At 38.4% G+C, this 24785-nt stretch overlaps 1 protein-coding gene across 3 annotated transcripts in view; it reads left to right on the top strand.

The window, feature by feature from the left end:
* The window catches only part of LOC131035490 (phosphoribosylglycinamide formyltransferase, chloroplastic), a 160837-nt gene that overhangs the window by 70282 nt on the left and 65770 nt on the right, over positions 1–24785 (top strand). For all 3 annotated transcript variants that reach the window (XR_009103963.2, XM_057967200.2, XM_057967199.2), the window contains exon 5: positions 18162–18288. Coding sequence is in view for 2 of the 3 variants with exons in the window: in XM_057967200.2 (XP_057823183.2) it covers positions 18162–18288 (127 nt within the window). In the remaining variant the exon portion in view is untranslated. The remainder of the gene's footprint in view (positions 1–18161; positions 18289–24785) is intronic.

Genomic DNA, 24785 nt, shown 5'->3' with positions numbered 1-24785 from the left:
TATTTTTTGGTGATGGGGATTGCAACCAATAACCAATAATAACATAGAATTCAACACAAAATAAGATATCAGCTTCTGATTTTATTTATCACAGCAGATTACATTCAACTAGGAGTGAAGATACATTCACCAAAATAATTAGAAACATACCACGGATCTAGTGCTCGGGTTTGTTGCTGATTTGCTATCCAGAAATGGATACAGGCATGAGTTGAAGGTACGAGGGCAGTCCAAATGTATCAATACACTTATACTACCTCCAAATGAATTACCAATAACAAATTGGGCCAAAAACCCGATTACTAGCTAGAAATCCAAATTCTGCCAGGCAAAATTATACAATTTTAGCCTTAAATCCTCATTGTTTTGCTCACCCTGATCTCAATTCAAGCCTGATGACTGTGATTTCTTCTACACAGTCCTTGCTGATCCTAACAATGAAGTTAAGAACAAGAAATGGAGTTAAAACCCTCCATTTTATTTATACTCCACAACCATCTGTAATGGTACGACCCCCTTGGGAAACAGTACAGCTGCCAAAAGAAATAAGTAATGCACTGAAATTGAATGTATTCTTGCTCAGATCTGATGTAATGACCTTGCCGCTAATGATTACTGAGTTTGCTTGTTGAAATGACCCTCAATGTGCCTGAAACAAGCTTCTGATGTGTTCCACATGCCTCCTGTAGAAGGGATTTCGTCCTCCTGAAGACCAAATATGAGGTTTCCGTCTCAAACCTGCTTGCTGTTGTAAATTGCAAACTTGCAACTTCCAAGTTCTTCACAAAATATTATATCATGAATCAAGAATACCTCTAAGGCTGAATACATGCATTCCTTACATTCCACGTGGGATGTACATGCTGCAAATGGCGGCCCTAAGGCTGCAAGGATCACGCCCAAGCTGAAGAATAAATCTGCCATGTTGAAACCCTTACTCTGCAATGTGTATCCACAATGAAGAATGGCGTACTCAATCTCTGTCAACTATGCACTCTTCCTGAAGAATCCAATGCCAATAACTTTTGAGGGCTATGTCCCAGCCAGTCCAGATCTTGGGGTTTGCGTCCCAGATGAAGAATCACTCACTCAGAGCAAATTCACAAAAAAGTTTGATTGTGCAAAAGATAATGAACAATTAAGTCTTCATCTCCTTATATCTCCTTTCCTTTCCAAGCCAAACCCTAAAAGGGAGTAAAGTTGGTGCATTATGAAAAGAGTGTTATTTTCTAATTATGGCGTCAACTATAGGAAAATAACACTAAATTGCAAATAAATAGCGTCAGGCATCCAAAAAGACTCCGGAAGGTGAGAATCATGTAGCAAAGTTCAAGACCTTTCCAACGAGCTATAACACATAGGCATATCAACCCCGATGAAGCCAGAAACCCCTTATTACTCCGAAATGACTAAATACATAGCCTTATTTTAATTTATTTAATCGCTAACTTAGGAAATATTTAAATATATTAAAATATCCTCAGATATCCAATAACAACCCAAAATAACCAAACAATCATGATTATAACTTTGTCACCTATCTGTGACCGATGCCGGAAAAGCTGAGCTAACTGGTAGTCCCATCCCTAAAATCTAGGGATGCTTCTAGAAACTAGGAAATACACCCAATCTTCCTGAAACTGAAACCATAGTATGGTCCCGTGGAACCTCAAATATGGAAACTGCCACAACCTCCTAAAAGGTAGGGAATCTCCCTAAAAAGTAGGAACCTCTCTTCAAACACCTGTAACTGCTCAAAAGGATCCTGCTCTGCTCCTTGGTCCCCCAGGTGGTCATTCAGTCAACTGCAAGTTCTCCCAAAAAAATAGGAGACCTCGTCCGAAGGTCCGAAACGGCTCACAGAGCCCCTGCAAAGCTCCATGACCCTCAGAATGAGTCCCCCAACCATGTCGTTGACCTACGGGAACTCGAATGGTAGGTCAACCCCTGCTCATCTCATGTCACCTAGAAAAGGGGACATTACAATCTTCCCTTCCCGAAGATTGCTTGCCGTCAAGCAAGTTGCACCTGCACGCTGAGAACCAATTCATTGGATCCCATATCAATCTGATAAACGTTACTTCACCCAACCACTGCGCTACTCTAATATAAACATTTGTATACCCAAAGTGAAACAACTCATCATGGATCCACTGAAGAAATACACCACACATGTCAATACCAGGATCCCAAATCTTTGCATTGTCATATCCATCCATCATGTCAATACTCATTATACTGCTGCTGCAAATCTGGACATCACCTAACCACCTGAGAGTTTCACTCCAATTGAAACCATAAATACAACCAATCTTCAATGTTTAAATGGACCCATCAATAAGACAATTTCCAACAAGCAAAGTGTGATGGAAACCTCTCCAAAAGCGTTGATCAACGGCTGCAACTTGCCCATTTTCTCTACAAGTTAGTATGTCTTCATTGGAGGATGCCAAATAAATATATTGTTTAGGCATGCACCAAATATAGTCTCTTACACGCTGATCTTCATAGCCCACTGTCACATCTAAGAAAACTGAGTCACCAATTAATAAGTACATCGCTGCCCTATCATATGAAAGAGGTGACAAGTCCACAAATGAATAGTAGATGTTTTTGTTCTGCAACATGGATAAACCTTCAGTGGCTGGTCCACTATGAATGTCACCTAACAACTCATCAACTTCACACCTAGTCTTCCCAACTTGAATGTTCTCAATGCAAGGTTTCAAATTTGACTCATTAGATAAAGGAGAATTGCTGATCAAACTTAGAAAATCAAACTGACTTTTATTTCCATTCAATATATCTTCGCTGTCGTTTTCTTCACTTGGAAGAAATAAAGATCTAATGGATGATTCTCTTTGTATCCTTGCATCATCTAACCGATTGTGACGCTCTTTGACTCTTTGGAGGTGGTGTCTTGCTTGGGCAGCTCTATGTAACCAATCTTCGTTCAAATTTTGGCAATGTTTTATACCAGCTGCCCCAAAGTACACAAAATCAGACTTATGGTGAGTTGTATTATTTGCATCAGCATAACCCATGCTTGTACCATAAGCACCCGCAAATGTAGAATGCAAATCTTTATTCTCTTCATGAGCAAAGGCTGTCATATCTTGAGGAAGAGAAGTTACGTCACTGCTGTTATGGACTTCAGAATTATGATCATACTGTGGTGACAAATCTTTGGATTCACTACACCATTAAATTTCGACTTTCCTCATGGTCTTCCCAATTGAGAAGAGGAAGTAGTGTGACAAATGAATCCAAACTTACGCTGTCCATTTCAACCTCATGTTCTTCATCAATTGCTGATTCAAAATCAATCTTTGGCCAATCTGAAAACTCATCAAACCTCTCATGAATGTCTTGTGTATTGCTTGAAGTTACAAACTCTTCCTTCACATCTTCCACCAAAAATGATGGGACAGCGTTGTAACCAACCAAAGAGGCACCAATTGGATCTACATGTCTCTCAAAATCTTCAAATAGTTTCCTACCAATCTCACTGGTAAACATCATATCTGCTCCTCTTCCTTTGCTTCCCTTGCTCCCAATTGACTCTTGTTTTGTTCTTGGTTGATGACGTGGACTTGAAACCATCAAGTCATCTTCAACTGGTACACCCATGAATTGTGTGAAGGAAAGGTGGTCACGTATCGTTTTAGGAAGAGAGCAATACTTATCATAGTTGTTCATAACTGTATCATTGAATGCCTTGGCAGGAGACCTTCTCCTTGTACTTGTTGAAGGAGTTGTACCCTTAGACTGTCTGGGACTCCTTGAAGGTGTTTGTTCAAATTCTTTCCCTGCTTGTTTATTTCTAAACAACCCTAACATGATGTCCAATTTGATTTTCAACCAAATTAAACTCAAATCTGAATTAGAACTCTTGATCTTTACCCAACAGGCTGGCAAGATCAAAGCTCTGATACCACTGAAAGATCCCTAAATGGGTTCTTTGCTGCCCTGGATAAGTTTTAATTAATAAACTATCTTTCAGAGCCTTTTGGTGTTCTTAGAGACTAGACAGAAGATGCAGAAAGTGTTGTTTATTTTTTGGTGATGGGGATTGCAACCATTGACCAATAATAACATAGAATTCAACTCAAAATAAGGTATCAGCTTCTGATTTTATTTATCACAGCAGATTACATTCAACTAGGAGTGAAGATACATTCACCAAAACAATTAGAATCATACCACGTATCCGACGCTGGGGTTTGTTGCTGATTTGCTATCCAGAAATGGATACAGGCATGAGTTGAAGGTACGAGGGCAGTCCAGATGTACCAATACACTTATACTACCTCCAAATGAATTACCAATAACAAATTGGGCCAAAAACCCAATTACCAGCTGGAAATCCAAATTCTGCTAGGCAAAATTATACAATTTTAGCCTTAAATCCTCATTGTTTTTCTCACCCTGATCTCAATTCAAGCCTGATGACTGTGATTTCTTCTACACAGTCCTTGCTGATCCTAACAATGAAGTTAAGAACAAGAAATGGAGTTAAAACCCTCCATTTTATTTATTATCACTCCACAACCATCTGTAATGGTACGACCCCCTTGGGAAACAGTACAACTGCCAAAAGAAATAAGTAATGCACTGAAATTGAATGTATTCTTGCTCAGATCTGATGTAATGACCTTGCTGCTAATGATTACTGAGTTTGCTTGTTGAAATGACCCTCAATATGCCTGAAACAAGCTTCTGATGTGTTCCATGTGCCTCTTGTAGAAGGGTTTCCGTCCTCCTGAAGACCAAATCTAAGGTTTCCGTCTCAAACCTGCTTGCTTTTGTAAATTGCAGACTTGCAACTTCCAAGTTCTTCACAAAATAATATATCATGAATCAAGAATACCTTTAAGGCTGAATACATGCATTCCTTACATTCCATGTGGGATGTACCTGCTGCAATTGGCGGCCCTAAGGCTGCAAGGATCACGCCCAAGCTGAAGAATCAATCTGCCATGTTGAAACCCTTACTCTGCAACGTGAATCCACAATGAAGAATGGCGTACTCAATCTCTGTCAACTATGCACTCTTCCTGAAGAATCCAATGCCAATAACTGCTGAGGGCTACGTCCCAGCCAGTCCAGATCTTGGGGTTTGCATCCCAGATGAAGAATCACTCACTCAGAGCAAATTCACAAAAAAGTTTGATTGTGCAAAAGATAATGAACAATTAGGTCTTCATCTTCTTATATCTCCTTTTCTTTCCAAGCCAAACCCTAAAATGGAGTAAAGTTGGTGCATTATGAAAAGAGTGTTATTTTCTAATTATGGCGTCAACTATAGGAAAATAACACTAAATTGCAAATAAATAGCGTCAGGCATCCAAAAAGACTCCGGAAGGTGAGAATCATGTAGCAAAGTTCAAGACCTTTCCAACGAGCTATAACACATAGGCATATCAACCCCAATGAAGCCAGAAACCCCTTATTACTCCGAAATGACTAAATACATAGCCTTATTTTAATTTATTTAATCGCTAACTTAGGAAATATTTAAATATATTAAAATATCCCCAGATATCCAATAACAACCCAAAATAACCAAACAATCATGAATATAACTTTGTCACCTATCTGTGACTGATGCCAGAAAAGCTGAGCTAACTGGTAGTCCCATCCCTAAAATCTAGGGATGCTTCTAGAAACTAGGAAACACACCCAATCTTCCTGAAACTGAAACCATAGTATGGTCCCGTGGAACCTCAAATATGGAAACTGCCACAACCTCCTAAAAGGTAGGGAATCTCCCTAAAAAGTAGGAACCTCTCTTCAAACACCTGTAACTGCTCAAAAGGATCCTGCTTTGCTCCTTGGTCCCCCAGGTGGTCATTCAGTCAACTGCAAGTTCTCCCAAAAAAATAGGAGACCTCGTCCGAAGGTCCGAAATGGCTCACAGAGCCCCTGCAAAGCTCCATGACCCTCAGAATGAGTCCCCTAACCATGTCATTGACCTACGGGAACTTGAATGGTAGGTCAACCCCTGCTCATCTCATGTCACCTAGAAAAGGGGACATTACATATTTAATCAAATTGTGAATTGAAATGATGAATACAAGTCGAGTTGTCACCCAAAATATTTTTTGCATCCTCAACAACATAGCCGAAAACCCTATTAAATAAATTCTTTCAATATTGGATCGGAGTAATAATTTTCGTTCTACCTCTTGCACATTCACGCACCGTCTGTGCCCACGATCATGCCCCTCCTATTCATGTCTAAATAACAATGAGAAGCGCTAAAAGAAAAAAAAATTGCTCAAGTTCGTGTACAAGTTTTGCGCTTTGTTTTCAAAATACGCGGCAGGTTTTGGTGAGTTCAACAGTAGAAATCACTGCACGTTTTTCATAAACTATTTGACGAGTTTATATATGAATTACTTGCTAGCATTAACAACCTTCTAGTACTCACGTGTCCTGTAGTACTCATAGGGTTTTTCAACCTTGATTTAGAGCATGTCCCTCTGAAGCACTTATACTGTTCCTGATTCATTGTCACTATTGTCATCTAAAGTTCCATCTTCCTCTATATTTCTTTCACTATGCAAGAACATTTTATCTTCACTTTCTATGTCAACTACTTGATTGTAGGTTTTTTAATTGGAAGAGAGTTTTTTTCTTAATGATGGAAGTAGACCTTCAAAGAATCATCTTTTAATGAGATCGTTGGCCAATTTTTTTTCTAGCTCTACAAGAAATTCTTTAAGTCTATGATTATAAGCTCATACATTTTCAGGCTTACCTTTTTTTGTATTGTAAATTTTTGCTACTATCTCATTATCATCATGAAGTGATTAAAACTCTGCTTCAAAGGCCTTCTTTAATCTCTTCTATGTATTTTGGGAGGGTTGCTCAATTTTTGTAAACAAATCAATCGCTATACCTCGCAAGTTGGGTGAAAAAGATTGTAGCCAAATTGCTTTATCATCTTGCCCATTTGCTGTCCAGATTGTTTCACAAGTTTTACAATGCCATACAAGATCCTCTAATCCGTTGGGATTTTTTGCCTCTCACAATCAAACTAGCCAGGGGGGTCACCATCTTTCTTCCCTGCTGCTACCTTGTTGATTGGAACCTAGTGGTGGAGTTTTGATTTGTACGTTTTGGTGCTTCTCTTAAACTCTTGGCCACATAAGAATTCTCTACTCATTCTACCTCAACATTTCGTACACTTGAGTTAGCCTCAGAATCTTTCTATGCTCCATTTGTCTCAGAGTTTTAGGTTCAGATCCTCCCACTCCTTACTCTTTCGTAACTGGTAGTTCTTGAATGCATCAAATGTTTTCATATGTTGTCTATGGACTCTCCTCACTTATTCCTCTGGTGGTGGTAGTATTGACAGTTTCTCATCTTGATTGAGAAGGTCTAGCCATGCTATTTCTTCCCACTCTGCCTTTGTGTATTTTCTTGTCATGGAAGTCTTTTTCTCATGTTGACTATGGCTCCAACTTACAATTCAGCTTTTACTTCATTCTTGGAACGGGCTTCAACTTGGGAATCGTACGACTGTATTTTCCTCAAGTGTTTCTCGTATCTTCTTCATTGTTTCCTTTGCTATGTGATCCTTAAAGATCACATGATCTCTTGGTCTTGACCACCTTGTGGTCTCTTCTCACCTTTATTGAGGTCTAAAGGCATGAATCTATTATAGTGGACCCGATTTCTTGTAAGACAACAATGACAGTTTTTTACTGCTCTATTTGATCAAATGAGTGCATGAATTAATAATAAAGATGACAATGCATACTAGATACAAGAGTAAAATATATCTTTATTCGTACATGAATTAATTACAGAAGGAAACCAGGGATGGTCAGCCAAGGATTAGAGTGATCCAAGTATATCATACTGCTTTCCTTGACAATACACAATTTATTTAAAGGATCTGACGGTTGCCAAGAGGAACACAACCGATGCCCAATCAACACTTATAACTACTTGACGCCGACAAACAATTAATACATAATCAGATGACCCATATTATAGGAACATAATAATAGTTTTTGTGCACTAATTACACATTGTGGTATACTGATTTATTCTCATATTCATGCCTCCATAGAAATTCCTGTATTCAGGATTTAGCAATTGGCTTTGATTTGTAACTATAATTGCAGGGTCCAAGCAATCAAGAAAGAGTATTTGATCGTAATCTAAGGAAAAATACTATACATTCATCAATTCCATTAATGTTTATTTGTCAAGGATTTACAGCTGGATAATTTCATAGATTCACGCATCATAATACCACAATAACATGTCAAGCTGAGAAAGGTCAGATATAAACTGTATGATTTGTCCACTTCTTTATAGTTGTGTTTCATTTTTGCTGAACCAATGATTATTTTAATGGAGTGCCCTGTTCTTTTCATTGAATACTATAAGGCTGTTATGCCTGCAACAAAAATGGCTACAATCTCCACTTTCCCTTGATCTTCTCCTGACCCTTTTCACTGAATTTTTCAAAGCAATGCTATCTGCAGCATATAGCAGTTACATAGCTAAGATAATGGCAGTTATGAGCTCTAAAGCATATTATTAAGGAAGAAATACAAGTGCTGACATTTTAAATAATAAGAAATTATTCTTCAGTTAGAGTCTTTACATGTGTTCCCTGATACCACATTTGAGTGATGTATTTTGTCAAACAACATAAATTTTTATGGGTTGCTTCATATCATTGCAAGTTTGAGACCGTGAGCTTTGCTGTCATGCACTTACCTCTATTTGTGGCCCACTTCATATGGCAGCAACACTAATATTCACAAGAACATTATCCATGTTGGAAATGATGGAAAAAGTTTGCATCTGTCGATTATCTTTCCTTGAAAATTTCCAAAGTCTTTTCAATGAACTTATTTTTTGCACATCAAGCAATGATTGAAGACCATGAGTACATATTCTATTGAGTCTTTGATTTTCGATTTTGGAAATGATTTAAAGCCTTACTAAGAGCATGAATGTTAGTATATCACCTGTGAAATATTATCAAATAGAACAATAACATTGCAGAAAAAAACATAGTGCTTAGAAAATAGATGCAAATATACTTGTATTGATAAATACAGAACAAGTATCACAGTTCTCTTCAAGGGAGCAACCTCCTTGACAGAAATGATCTATTACAAAATATGATTTCAAGATGATCTTTTCTTAATACAACATCAATATAAGGTCCTGTTGTGACCATTTCACACATCGCCCCATCAAAATGGGGACCCCCTCTCTTTTTTTTGGGTCTTTCTTTCTCTTTGCTTATCTTTTCTCTGCTTGTTAGGTGTTTTGAGTGAGTTAGTGGTGGCCTAGGCCGGGTAAGTTAGGGTTTCCTTCATAGAGCTTGCCTAGGGTTCCTTTTAGGGCCAAGTCTGGCCTAAGTAAGCTTGGAGAAGTCATTTGTTCTATGCCTAGAACCCTGATTTAATTTTAACAAGATCTTGCCTTAGAAAGTTGGAGAATGTATATTGTGTAGAGGAAGTCTTGAGGAGTTTGAGTCTGGATGAGTTAACGTTGTGAGTTGTTAGGCCCGAGTCTTGTCTTCTGTAGAGTCTGAGTTGATATGATGAAGCAAGTAATCGAAGTGTAGGCACGAAAGACCAAGGCTAGCATGGGCAAGCTTGGAAGGATGTAATTATAAGGAATTGGCTTGAAAATTTGAGAAAAAGTTAAGGATGTGAGCTCAAAGAAAATTTTTGCTCCTAACCCTTCCAAAGGGTTCAGGGCAAATTCTCCTAAGAACCTCCCTTGGTCCTAACTTGGGCTATAATTTTTGCTCCTAGACTTCAATTAAATGAAAAAGGATTGATCCATGCCATTGGAATGAGTTGCAACCATATTGGATAAAGAATTTGTGCAAAAAGAGAAATTTCGCTCCTTGCCCTTCCAAAGGGTCCAAAGTGAAATTCCTAGATAGGTCCTGTCCCTCCAAAGGTACCTGAGTGAAATTGTTAAGATACACTTTTGACCCAACGTTTTGAGCTAGGTACTTCCTTAAGGTGGTTTGTTAGCATGTCTTGAGGTGAGAGCAATGCGATTGAGGGTGAAGTTTGAGTGTTTGGATGGTATCTAAGGCTAATTCCTCAAATTCGCTCCTGACCCTTCCAAAGGGTCCAGAGCGAATTTCCTGATATCTCCCTTCTTGTTCCTAATTTGCATCAAAAAACCTTGTCCTTATGACGTTGTGAAGAGAGAATTGATGTGTGCAAAAATGTGAAGTGATGAAAAGTAAGGAATTTGAGCATAATTGCAAATTTCACTCCTGACACTTCCAAAGGGTCCAGAGCGAAATTTATCCAAGCACCTGACCCTCGAAAAGGGTCCAGAGCGAAATTCCCTAAAGGACCTAATTCTTCACCAAAGTCATTGAATGGTTGGGCAAATTTGCAAGATTATTGAGGGAAAAGGATCAAAGATCAAGTTTAAGACAAAGCCAAGTGAAAAAGGAAGTGGATTGAGCCAAAAGGAGCAAATTCGCTCCTGACCCTTCCAAAGGGTCCAGAGCGAATTTCTTCATAAAGCATTATACCCTGCTCAAAATTCATTCCCAAGAGTTTTTTTAAGGAGAATTGACTTGATCTTGATAAGGTAAGCGTGAAGAGACAAGTCCAAGGCAAGTTGAGTGTAAATTGAGTCCAGAAAAACAAAATTCGCTCCTGACCCTTCCAAAGGGTGCAGAGCGAAATTCATCCAAGCTCCTGACCCTCCCAAAGGGTCCAGAGCGAAATCCTTAAATGGACTCTCAATTTCACCTAGTGCACTAAGGGAGGCTTGTTTTGAAAGCAAAACACTTGTTTTAGATGAGGAAAGGTTGGAAATGAAGTCAATGATGGAAAATTTGAGCCTATAATATCAATTTCGCTCCTGACCCTTCCAAAGGGTCCAGAGCGAAATCCTTGGAAAGACTTAATTCTTCACTAAATGCATTGAGTTGACATCACTTTAAGAGCAAGTTGGTTTGAGTATGATAAGATAAGGGTGGAAAGGACAAGTTCTAGGCAAATTAAGTGTGGATGGAGTCTAGAAATGTAGATTTCGCTCCTGACCCTTCCAAAGGGTTTCAGAGCGAAATTCATAGGAAGACTCTTTATCTTGCCTAATGCACTAAAAGAACCTAAGAGCAAGTTGGGCTGAGTATGATAAGATAAGGGTGGAAAGGACAAGTTCTAGGCAAACTAAGTGTGGATGGAGTTTAGAAATGCAAATTTCGCTCCTGACCCTTCCAAAGGGTTCAGAGCGAAATTCCTAGGAAGACTCTTTATCTTGCCTAATGCACTAAAAGAACCTTGGTTCTAGCTAAATTGATGGAAAATTGACTTGATCATGATTGGAGAAGGTTTGACAAGTCAAGATCAAGGCATAATGATGATGAATGGAAGATGAATGGTGTCAAAAAGTAAAAATCACTCCTGACCCTTCCAAAGGGTCTAGAGCGAAATTTCCTAGACCTCTATTTTGCTCCTTGTTTGAGACCAAGATCTTAGTCCCTATGGTGTAGTTGAAGAAAGATTGATGTGTACTTGCCTTAAGAGGTGAATTGGAGTGAAGGCAATGATGGATTTGAGGTTAAAAGAGCAAAATCGCTCCTGACCCTTCCAAAGGGTCTAGAGTGAATTTTCATAGAATCCTCCCTTTTGCTTCAAATTTGGACTAATTTTATGCCTTAGAGCCTTAGCTAAGATGTTATCATGCCTTGGAAGCAATTGAGGGGTGAAAAGGTGAAGGATTTGGGTCTAAAAGACAAAAATCGCTCCTGACCCTTCCAAAGGGTCCAAAGCAAAATGCATTGAAGAAGGGAATTTCGCTCATGTCCCTCTCTAAGGTACAAGAGTGAAATCAGGTGAAGAACAAGTGCTTTGTAATGGGAGGTCGGCTTGAGACAATATCATTTTGAACAAAATTGAGGACAAGTTAACATGAGCAACTAAGGAAGCAAATTCGCCTAATATAAACACTTATTAAATTCAAAACTTCAAATATTCACCCTTCGGTGCCAAAGCATTTTTTTCAAACTTTAATGAAAAGTCGGCCAACTTAGAGAAGGAATTATAAATTTTTTTAGCAAGGTCGGCCTTTTTAGAGGAAGGGTGAAGACGCCTATAAAGGAGAGTGGATCCTAAAGCATTATTCATTCAATCAAACATTCTTCCTTAGCAAATTTAAAGAGCAGACTTGGAGAACCGAATTCCAGCAAATAGAGGGCGAATTTCAGGTTTGAGAAGGCGAAAGACATATCATATAAAAGCAGGTCAAGGCAGATTTGACATTCTTAGTCTCAGACCTGATCCTCTCAAGGACAAATTAGAAGATCAGCAATCCTTCGAAGGTGAATTTGAGGTGCAGACCTGAAGCTTTTAGCAGAACAAATTCTTTGAACAGCATTTGGGAAGGAGGTAAATTCAATAGCAAGGCACTATTTTCCCCCTCTTTTCAGGTTCATTTCTTTTAAAGCTCAAAGATCAAGATTAAGGTATGTGCAATCTGATTTATTTGAAGGAATTTAAATGAAGATCTGATTTGTTCAATAAAGATTATTTTTGTAAAGATAGGTCTTCCTATTTAGATTGATTTGTAATTTCAATTTGTAAATTTCAATGCTTATTCATTTAAGTTCAAATTGAAGTGCAATTATTCTTTTTAAGGTATTCAATCGCCTATCTTTGTGACTATACCTAAAACCTAACTTAAACCCTTTTATAGGTAACAAATGGTGACACCCAAGGCGAGTGGATCCTCTACCCGACAAGCCCTCATTAAGGAAGATCAAAGGAGTGACGACTTGGAGACGAGGATCGCGTCCAAGTGGAGCAATATTGGAGACACCAACTTAGGAAACTTCAATGTGAAGAAGTTTCGAGAAGCACCCTACATCGGCAAGCTATCACCCATAGCCAAGAAGATAATCGAGAGTGGAATCATCAAGGCGGAAGGTTTCCCTCCCGCAGTCAGATGTCATGAGCTAATGATTGAATGTGCCAGGCACTATGATTCACATTCAAGGACAATTGTGGCTAAGGATGGAACTATCCTCGCCTATCTCTCAAAGGGAGCTATAAGTGAAGCTTTTCATCTTCTAGAGCAGAGGGATATGATCTACAAGAGCCTAGAAGGAGCCAAGTCTATCTACGAAGATGATCCTGATACTTGTCTGAATTTTGTCAATAAGAATTGGTTGCTCAAGAGTAGGCCTCGCTCAATAAGATACGCAATACACCTCACATAATTGATTTCCAAGAAGAATTCAGAGACTCGATAACCATGCTTAATCAAATTGTAGGTGCCTCTCAAGCATTCTTTTTCGACAGGTGGATGTTCTTCTTTATACAAGTGATCGTTCAAGGGAAAGGGATGTTCAATTGGGCTAGGATTATCAGTAACACTAACAACCTAGATGTGCAGTTGAGGAGATAAGTCCCTACTAAATCATTCCACATGAGCTCATATGTTATATATTCTCTAGCCAAATGTTTTGAGTATGCAGGACTACCACACAAAGGAGTTGTTGGGAGAGGGCTCAGAGAGATAAGAATATGTGATTCTTATGCCCAATTACATCATCCACCTAAGAATTACTACAAGCTAGTCAACGATACTTTCACAATGCATATCACCAGGACAATACAAGGAGGGATTCACCATCGACTGTCTCCAGAAGCACAAGAGCTCGTAAAGAAACATGGTGCATGGTTCATTCGGTTTCCTAAATTCACCTACATCAGAATTCATGGATGTGCTTCACCTCCTTATATGTTGCCAAGGTATCCAACAGATAGGATAGTACTACTTAAGGTGACTAGACAGTTGGCAGCTTGTGCTAAGGCATCAAGACATAAGCATGGGAATGGTCTCCCTATACCTATTTCACTTGGAAATTCAATTGAAGTTTGTCCTAATTCCCAAGCAACTGAAGATGCAGAAAAGGAGCTATCTCTCTACTCATTCACATCTTTTGCCTCGAGAGATAAATTTGATCCTAGTGGTTATATGGAAGAAACAGTCGAGAAGAAGTACAAGCATGTATTTCAAGTAGAAGACTTCTGGATGAATGTTCAGGATGATGTAGAGGTAAAAAGAAAGATGCACTCTTGATTGCCCTTGGATCTTATTAGGAGATGCAAAGTTGATAGAGTTGCAGATCAAGCACAAGACAATGGCAGATATCTTCAATCTTCCTATGAGAAAGAAGACAAAGAAGTGAAGATCGACTGGGATGAGCAAGAGGTCGCGGACTTGAGAGCATTGATGGATCCAGTCTTGAGTTGTACTCACAGATGGGTAGATGTCCAACATCAAAAGTTGAAGGAACAAAACATAGCTATGACATTCAACTTAGAAACAAGAACGAAAGGAGAGGCGAGTGCAAGTGAGAACACTTCTCATTATAAGGGGTCGAAGAGAAAGGAGGGACCTGAAAAGAGAGAATCGTCCAAGAAGAAACAAAAGGTGAATCCTGATCATCCCTCTAGTGCTTCTTCTAGACATGAAAAGGAGATAAGTCAAGGAGAGGATCAAAGAGAGAAGGTGTATGAGATAGATGAGTCCATGGAGTCCACAGTACAAAATGATAAACAAGACAAAGGAAGGACACCTCAGCACTCATCAAGACAGTCTCTTTCTCTCCAAGTTGGTGTTAATGAGCAACAAGGAGAAAGAAATGATGATGAAGCGACATCTCCTTTTAGAGGCAAGCGGCCATTGCCTGAGGAAGTACAAGTAAGAGAGGGAAAGTCTTCTATTCCAGATTGGCTTAAAGAAAGACTTACAAGGGTAGTTGTGGTTGAAGAAGAGGAACAAGTATTTGATTTGGAAAGTCTTCTAGGCAAGTCTCAAGAGGGGATTGAAAGGAAGAAAGCTACAAAGATATCTAAGGTGATCAGAGATGATACGGGCTCCAGAAAGATACAGATAGCTACACCAACGGTGGACAAGTATGATGATGAGATCATGGCAGAGGAGTACGATTTGGAGACATTTGATCTTGGTTCACTTACCTTCGAGCAAGCCATGGAAGATGTGACTGATTCAGTGAGGGTAGTCAATAATAAGCTAAAAGAAGAAGTAGAAAAGAATAGAAGGTTAGAAAAGAGATTAATGCTTGGAGGAATTATTGTAGCCAGCTTAATGAGCCATTAGGGCGATAGGATCCAATAGTCTCACCCTTGCAGACACTTCCTCTTGAGTCAATAAATTAGGCAGAAAGGATGAAGAACTCAGCCTAACTCATGGATACATGGATTGATAGATCCTACATGGTAGCCAAGGAATTTGTCGGAAGAATGATGAAAACAGTTCACAGGGCCATCCAAGTCCTTGAGATCATTCATAATCTAGTGGTAATTGTCGATGCATTCACTCACACTAGAGATATTACCATCCTAGTATTGCAAGTGGTAAGGAAGACATCAAGACAGGTTTTGGCACAAGAAAGGATAATTGATGGTGGAACCCATAATCTCCTACAATGGTCAACTTTGCTCCAAATGAAGGAGGTTCTATTTAAGGACATCAATAGTAGGTGCAACCGAGTTGAGGACACTATCCATCCTATTCAGGCTAAGGTGTTTGATGTATTATGTGCAATCCTTGATAGAAGGATAGATATTGAAACATATGTGGATATCCAAGAATTGGAGGACAGGATCAAGGTCATCTTTTGTAGAGAAGATAGCATAATCACAGAAGAGCAGCGAGATCAAATGTATAGTACTATGTTCCTAATTGAGAAAACAAAAGAGTTGGAGCACAGATGGGAGATGACTCTTATTGCGGCCTTTGATGAGGTCCTTCACTTGGAAGAGCGAATGAAGAACCTGCCTGACATTCCCATTGCAGAGATTGATGGGATTACGTCCAAATTCATTGAATATGCCAGAAAGGAACAAGGAAAAGGGAACAAAATTCTAGATGAAAAGTTTTTATGAAATGATGTGGCAATTCAATCCTTATTGGAGGATGCTTCCTCGTTATTCATGCCAATTTCTATTGGCTATGTTATGATAATGCTTATCTAAATAGGGGTATTTTTGTAACAAACCCTAATTAGGGTTTAGGTGTCAAAATCTTAGCCTTTGATCTTCTTTAAATCTGGGCCATTCATTGTATTTGAGAATGTTATTTAAGCTCTCACTCAATTCATTTGTAAGGTTAAGAAGAATAAATTTATTAGCAGCAGAGAAGAAGAGTAGTTATTCATAGAGAATACAAATTTGGTGAAGAGAGAAAGTTGAACAATTGTTGTTATACTTTGCTATGAGATCAATGAAATATTGAAGTTATAGTGTTTTATTACAATCTTTGTGGCTTCTTACATGGTTGTTTATCTTCAAGAATCACTCTTATTGAAGATAGTATTTAGATGTTAGAGTTAGATTGAATGATAAATGTTGTGCTTGATCTTTTAGTGAAGCTCATAGTCCAAACCACTAGCCTCTTACTCATTGTAAGTGTGCCCTGTGTGGTCAACTGGAGATATTGAAATTGTTTAGGGTTCAATCATTACTTGAATACTGATATGTATCCTATTGATATATCTATTTTCATTAATGATTCGAAAATCATTGAATTCCCTTAGAAGATCGCACCGATTCCAATAGAGTTGTTGTTCTATGGCAATACTGAGATTGGTGGAGTTTCACTAAGATTGCCCTCCATTTAGTCATTCATAGGCTTATTAGCATAGTCCTCTCTAATCTCTTATCTTTTGCCCTTTTTTGAAACATTGGTTAGTATTAGGAAAACCCAGTTCCTCATTGGTTAAGTAGTTGCAAGAACCAACTTTCATAGAAAGTATGTAAGGCCCCTTGATGAAACAGCAAACACAACGAACACTGGTGCTTATCCACACGTAGAGAACCTACATATTAGAACCTTGGAGTTGCCTCAATTGATCCTTAGGTGAAATCTTCAGCATTTGGGTTAGCTTTGTTCAAGAGAGGATAAGCTACCTTTGGGTATTTTATTTTGTGTTTGATCGTGTATAAAAGGTACATCAACAGGTCCTCACAAGGTGCAACGAATGTGGGATGAATCCAAACAATGTAATATTAAGTTAATGACTATATTATCATTATTATAATTCTTAGAATAGTAAACAAATAGGACATAAGTGTCCTAACATGCCCTTCTCCTTTGGAAAGCATTACACTTTCATTTGTGCTTTTGTATCCTTTGGGCCTTTTGTCATAATAAAAACATTGAACAATGAATTATAAATCTCTATTTTCAATTGCTGCTATACTTGAGTCAGTGGACATTTTACATTGGATATTGAGTTTAAGACATTATATGAATGTGTAAACTTGAATTGTGATATCATGAAAATCTTTGTAAATGCTCTATATATACATACCTTCCCCTGCCAACCCTAAAAATTGACCACTTGGACTGCTGTCCTCAATGTGTGTTCCACTGCTTCCATCTCCATCCCCATAAGGCCATGGGAGATAGGCCCTTAAAAGAATAGGTTCTGAATTTGGTGGTTGATATCTGAATATAATATAACATTCAATTTACTCATGAACCGAGTATAATTATGTTATCAAATAAGAAAACAGAAAATTACAATTTTTTTATTATACCAGCTTGCTAGAAGCTTTCTAGGTCCATTTGTAGCTGTGCAAGTTACTTCAGAAGTTTTGGAAATTTATGATATTATATATCTTTAACTGGTTTGGTTAGGGATGCCACCAGATTATGATAGTTTATTAGTCTTTTAGATCTAGGATAATGCCTCATATAGCTTGGAAATTAATTCTTCATATGGTTTTAACTTTTAAATGCTCAATTGTATGAGATAATGTATTGGTCATTGTTAGCTACTGTGCCATTGTTATGAAATCATGTGAATCCTTTCTTGCTGTGAAATATGCATCGGTGGGAGCTGGCATAACGTACAGACAAAGATAGCAATAGAGATAGCAGTAGTTTTATCACCAATGCCTCTCAAATGTTTAAGTCTAATCATCTCTTTCTTTAATTTGGACACACCACTGTGTGATGGATTTGATGCTTGACTGATTAATACATGCAAAGAATTAGGATTTCTCAAATAGCCTTTTCATTCTCAATAGCAATTTCAAGCCATATACTTTCTTTCTACATTATTTTGCATGCTCAAAGTAATATTGTTAAAAATATACTTTTCTCAGATTTTCAGGCCCTACAATCCACTTTGTTGATGAAAAGTATGATACTGGGAAAATCCTCGCCCAAAGAGTTGTTCCTGTTCTAGCAAACGATACATCAGAAGATTTGGCTGCAAGGGTCTTGAAAGAGGTTGGAAGAAAGCTTATTTCACTATTTTCTGTCAGTTCGTTGTTGAGAAACAATATAACTATATCACAATAAAGAAACATCTTCATTTATTCTTTCATTCTAATTCTGTATTGGTTGATGAGTAATTTGTTTTCCCATTTTCTGATGATGCAAAAAGGTAGAAGTAAATTCTTTTCCTATTATTGCAAATAGAAAATTTTGTTATGTCAGAAATATTAAAATCTTTTTAGGATTGAAGTTAGAGCACATAACGGAACACCCCAAATATATCAAAAATAAGTTTAAATGATTGGATCCTTTCCTCATTCGTGGCTACAATCATAGAAAACAAAATAACATTTTTTTCATGTAGTTGACAGAGCATAAATCCCAATGCATGAGGAGGCAAGTAAATGCCCAGTATGAATGACAAAGCTACTGCACTTTAGCTGTAGGAGGATCATATTTGCCAGTTTTCCCCTCAGAAAGAATTGTAGCAGTATTTTCTTTGGAGCTTAGTTTTTACTGACATGAACTGTTTTCATCAGCCATGCTTTTTATCTTCTACATGAGAGGGGTCTGTTTCAATCCCAGCAGCATGCAGATGATTATTTCTTCTTTGATGGATGTGGGATTGCTTACTGGTGGTAGTTCTCAGGATCCCCACTCCTTTTAAGTCCTGAACTCAACATGGATAGGGACATTCTCTATTCTTACCCTGGTTTAAGGTGATTATATGTTGACTATGTGAGGACATTCCTTAAAATTCAAGGTTGCCTTTGGGATGCCCCAGGCCATTTAAACAGCCTGATTTTCAATTTGGATATCATGGTGGGTATTTTTGTTATAACAGAAACTAAAAGATGAAACAATTGAGGCGAGTATTGTATTTGTTATATCTTGCTCATGAAAAAAAAATTATTGTCAGAGTTTTAGGTGACTCTACAACACCCCCAAGATCAAAGAAAGACCAAGATAACTTTCACAAGAGAATGGCAAGAAGATTACATCACAATGCAAGATGATAATATTGCTAATGGACATAAAAATCACTAAGTAGACTTAAATGTGCAATGTCCCCTTTTTGTAAAATGCCCTAGTTTGCCCTAGATTACAATTCGCGGCCAATAAGGAAGAGGGTTAGAGGGGAATACCTTTATCTCCTTAAGAGGGAAACCAAAATCACAATATATGATCAATCTGCTGTAATATTAATTTATTATCAGTATCAAACTGATCTCCTTACATCAGATTCAGGCCTTCGTTGATCTGCTTTTTTTTCCTCCTTGGAATGTTTGAATTGTTGCACATATATATCTTTCACCAAGTCTTCTGCCTTAACTAATCACTTGTTGGTTATCGAATCAGATTATGGTTGACAACCTTTCTTGATTATCATCATTAAGTTATGGTTTTGTATTATAATTGTAATATCAGGGTCGCAGCATTTAGTCTACCATTTGCTGACTATTATTATCATGTATTTATTATTATTATTGCTGCATATGATAGATTAGGTTTTGCTATTCTCTGCTCTGATAATCGCTGCCTGCAACTTAATAACAGTTCTGATCTGATCTGATCGATGGTGATATCACTGGAGGCTTTTGGTTCCTTTCCTTTATATCACTCAATGTGAGGGAGAGGTCACACCTCTTCATCATGTATGCCCTTTGGCAAGAGACATACCCTTTCACCATTAGCACCCTTTGAAAGAGTGCAACTCTTCATTATTTCTGCCCTTTGAAAGGGACACAACCTTTCACAATCAGACCTGCGCTCCTTATTTAAATCAGATCTGCACTTCTGATTCCCCAAATTATCCCCCTCAAATGAGGTTCTCTTCTCCCTTTTATATCTCATGTTTGAGGGAGTCACAACTTTTCATTTCATGTCTTTGACCATTCATTAACTTAATTAAAATTTAATTATTTTCTTTTATATTTTAATTTTAATTTTAATTTTATTGTTATTATTTACTATTAAATTGTATTTCAAAGAGGGGACATTACAAAGTGATATGTGTAATAAGGACCTAGGTGACGTTATCACTAGGTACAACACCTTAATTACACCAACAACCCCCCTTAATTGCAACTTAGGGAGTACACTTATTATGCAAAGATGCAATATGGGTCCCAACTACTAGGCCATGTTAGGTACCCATGTACAATGCAAATACAATGAAATGAATCTCTCACAAAGCGGAGAAAACGAGAAAACCACATGGGCAAAAACTTCTCTCCAAAAGAGAGAAAAGAAACAAACTAATCACGATGAATGGAGGACTCAAGAACCCCCAAGGACTACATACATCATGTATATACAATCAAGTATCCCCCCAAAGGAAGGAAGAAGAGAGACTACATAGACCCCCCATAATGAACAATAGCTTGCAAAAATGGTGAGTGCTTGAAGGCAAAACATGGTCCAATGCATACAAACAACATTTCTCCCCTTGGGAAAAAGATAAGCCAAGTACAAATACAGGAATGCTTCCCATTCTGGATATGAATTGGTAGGAAGCAAAATTTAAATGTAGGATGATGATGTCTCTGAAATCTACTTGTATCTCGCCAAGTCCTTGGATGAAGATACCACAAACCAATCAGGTACACACCCAATCATGAGAGAAGGTGACAAACAAGGAACCACTAGAAACTGATCTAGGAACAAGATTTAAAGACAAAGATGAATTGACAACAGTGGTGCCACAACTATCATCAAATATCAGAGATGCCTCTGAAAACTGAATAGGAGTCTCCAAGCTCAAAGAGTCCATCACATAGGTATGATCAAACTGGACCATGAAATGTGATAAACCAAGTGAAGGAGGAGACTTATGAATGTCAATCTCCAAAGAAGATGTAGAAGAATCTCCAAATATGATGAAACTGTCATCAAAGAGAAGAGAATCGCCTCAAATGTGTCCTCCAAATCTGAAATGTAAGACTCCACAAACAAAGAACCAATATTTGGCAAATAGGAATCCCAATTAGGAAGACAATGATAATCCTTTGAATCAGGAATGTTGGAAGTCTCTAGTGATGGCTGACCAACTATCGCTGATGAAGAATCAGGAATCTCTGAAGCATCTGCAACCTCCCCCAAAGGATCACAAACATGGGTTATTGTCTCTGAAGAATGAAGAGACACATTGGAGTTAGAAAGATGAGCGTCGAGAGATGGCAGAGTATCATGATCACCATATACCTCTTGAATGTGAGTCCAAAGAGCATGAGGACACTCAAATTGAATAAGTGACTCCAAAATGTCATCATTTACATTTTCAAAAATAACTCTGAAAACTCCAGCCCTAAACCCTTTCCAAATACTATACTCACAAGGTGTGCTAGGACAAGGAACTTCATTATACAAATAGGGCAATAAATGACACTCACTAAAAACCCATGTTTACAACTATAATAATTCTTTAAATAGACAAAGATGAAACCATCACCAAGGAATATGACTTCCAAAAAATATTAAACATGATCTAGAGCAAGAAAATGATGGTGGGGCACGATATATTTGGCAGATGAATCGCACCAAATCCACAATCAATATCAAACCGCAGACCAAGAATGATACACACTGAGATGTCATTGGCAAGTTGAAGTCTGATCTAAGAAAGGAATTGTTGTGAGTTATTCACACATCGCCCCATTGCAAATGGGGACCCCCACTTTTTTCGCTTTCTAGGTTAGTCGTCTTAGCTTAGTTGTTAGTTGTTGTCGAGTCTTTGCTATTAACCTTTTGTTTCTAGTTGCTCAGGAGCTGATCAAATCTCCCTCTTAAGAATGAAGTGAGGTTCAACACTCCCTTTGCCCAGCCAAGGCATAATCACTTCCACTTCTCCTAGCACTGTTAGTGGGTGCCCAAACCCAATCACTCCCATTTCCATTTTTCATCATTGCCATCACCATTTCACCATTCCATTTCTTTCCATTTCCACCTCCCCGACTACGCTTCACTTCCATTTACCATATCGTCTACCCACCTACCTTTCTATACTCCATCTATCCTTCCTTCCACCCATCCCCATATCCTAACCTGCTTCACCTACATAACCTACCTTACATTTCCTAACTTCCATCTCACATCCTTAACCCACACCTACCACTACCCTTCCCATCATATCCTCCCTACCCACTTATCTACCCTCGTCTACCATCATTCCCCAACTCGCATTTTCCTAACTACATCTCCTACTTCCTAGCATACTCATTCCCTACCCTTCATTTACATTTCCACTTACCTGTACCTTCACCCACATTCTCTAAACCTACCCTTCCATTTCCCACCCAAACTCTTCCTTATCATCTTCTACCCCCTTTACCGCCTTCCTTATCCCTTTATTCCCCTTTCTAACTCATACCTTCCACCGCAGCCCTTCTTATAACCCCATATCCACTTTCATTACCCCCTTATACCTCCCACATCCTAAATTTACCTTCTCCCACGTATCCTCTATCTCCCACCTCATACCCCTTATGTCTCCCTTTCCCCATACATCCTCTTCTTCCCTTTCACCCATGGCCTTTCTTCAACACCTCACATTTCTTCATCGATCCTTGCCTCATTACATGTTGGGCCCCACTTTAAACTCAAAATGGAGAATTAAATAAGATTTTCAAGGACTCACCTGCTGGGACCCACAAAATCTGAAATGGAGATTTGGAAAGCTTGTTTTAAGGCATAATATTTTCTTTGACTTCCTTTACCACGTAGCCTTGATTGGGCCCCACCAAACTCAAGGTGAAGGAAAAGTTTTAAGGCATATTGTTTTTAAAAAGGAAAGCATCCACCTCACCATTTCCTTGCAAGATGTGGCAACACAAAAAATAAGGAGCTGGCCTCTGAATAAAGATGTGTCACGTTAATGAAGATAGAGTAAAACAGACCCTTTAACATCCACCGCCTATATAAGAGGACATCTATCCTCATTCCAAGGCATTAATCAAAGCAATTGATGCAATCTGCTCTGCAATCTAAAGACAGCGAATTGCAGCAGACAGAGAGGCAGAGCTACAAATTTGAGGATCAAAATTCAAATCAGAACTGATTTCAAGGACTAATTCCATCAGTAGATTGTTATTTCCCAGATTTGAATTGATCTTTGAAAGCACAATTAATGATGCATTAGGGGTGTGACGGATTGTTTTATTTGCATGATTCTTGATTCATTATTTATCTTTCAGGTTTTGATAAGAGGACCGAAAGCTGATAAAGAGATGATTTCATTAGGAAGTTCAAAGACTACACTCCAAGGCAAATCAAATTCAATATCAAGATTCAATCACATAAAGAGGGTGGATCAGACCATTACTATGTACTTACAGAGCTGACTGCAGGAGATTCACCACCTTATTCGGAGTTGGAGTTTGATACAAAAGAAAAGGGAAGCTCATGGAATGCTGAAGAACAACGAGCAAGTGCATCATAGTTTACTAACAACAAATTTGCTATGAGACCATGTACCTTGCTAAGGACATGGAGCGAAATTTTCATTTGGACCCCGTACCTTGCTAAGGACATGGAGCGAATTTCTCCAAACCATGTACCTTGCTCCCAATTTGGAGCGAATTTCCTCCTAAGGCCTCCTTTGAAGGTTAATTTGGCATTGGAGTGACCAAAAGACTTGAAGTTTGAGCGAGTGAAGTAAAGGCAAGTGAAAAGCTTGAATGAAGAGTCTATATGAAACCATGTACCTTGCTCCAAAATTGGAGCGAATTTCTCCAAACTATGTACCTTGCTCTTGATTTGAAGCGAAATTTGCATGTACCTTACCCCAAGTTTTGAGTTAAATTCTCATTGAAACCATGTACCTTACCCCAAACTTGAAGTGAAATTCCCTTGAGGCATGTACCTTGCCCTCCAAATTGAGCGAATTCACCTTGAGGACATATACCTTACTCATTGATTGGAGTGAATTTTCATCAAAGGGCATGTACCTCATTCACAAGTTAGAGCGAAACTTCTCCTTGAAGCCATGTACCTTGCCTCATATTTGGAGCGAAGTTTGTCAAAGTCGTGTACCTTGTTTAGGTCAAGAGTGAAATTGGTGAAATCATGTACCTTGCCTCCTATTTTGAGCGGATTCCTCAAATTCAAAGCATTTTGGTTCCAAAACAGATTCAAAATTCAAATTGCAAAAGGAGAAGTGGAAATTGTGACAAGTCGGCCTTATGGGAAAAGACATCTCTTTTACCCTAAAGCACCTATAAAGGAAGGGTCGAAACATTCATTTCAACCATCAATTCAAACATATTCTTCTCTCCAAGTGCGAATTTGAGAGCAGACCTACTGAATTTGCCTGGCAAATAGACGAATTTGACCAGCAAGGCAGCGACTTTATCAGCATCATAACCAAATTGAGGCAGCACAAATGCGAAATTGAGCAGGTCACCAGCAGGTCAGCGAATTTCATCAGCAGCATATGAGCGAATTTTGTCAATGCAGGAGCAAAATCAGTCAGCATTAAAGCAAATATAGGCATTGAAGGTGCAGATCCAGTC

The sequence above is a fragment of the Cryptomeria japonica genome, chromosome 10 (genome assembly GCF_030272615.1).
Source record: "Cryptomeria japonica chromosome 10, Sugi_1.0, whole genome shotgun sequence".
Classification (NCBI taxonomy): domain Eukaryota; kingdom Viridiplantae; phylum Streptophyta; class Pinopsida; order Cupressales; family Cupressaceae; genus Cryptomeria; species Cryptomeria japonica.
This window is presented reverse-complemented; position numbering and strand designations above follow the sequence as displayed.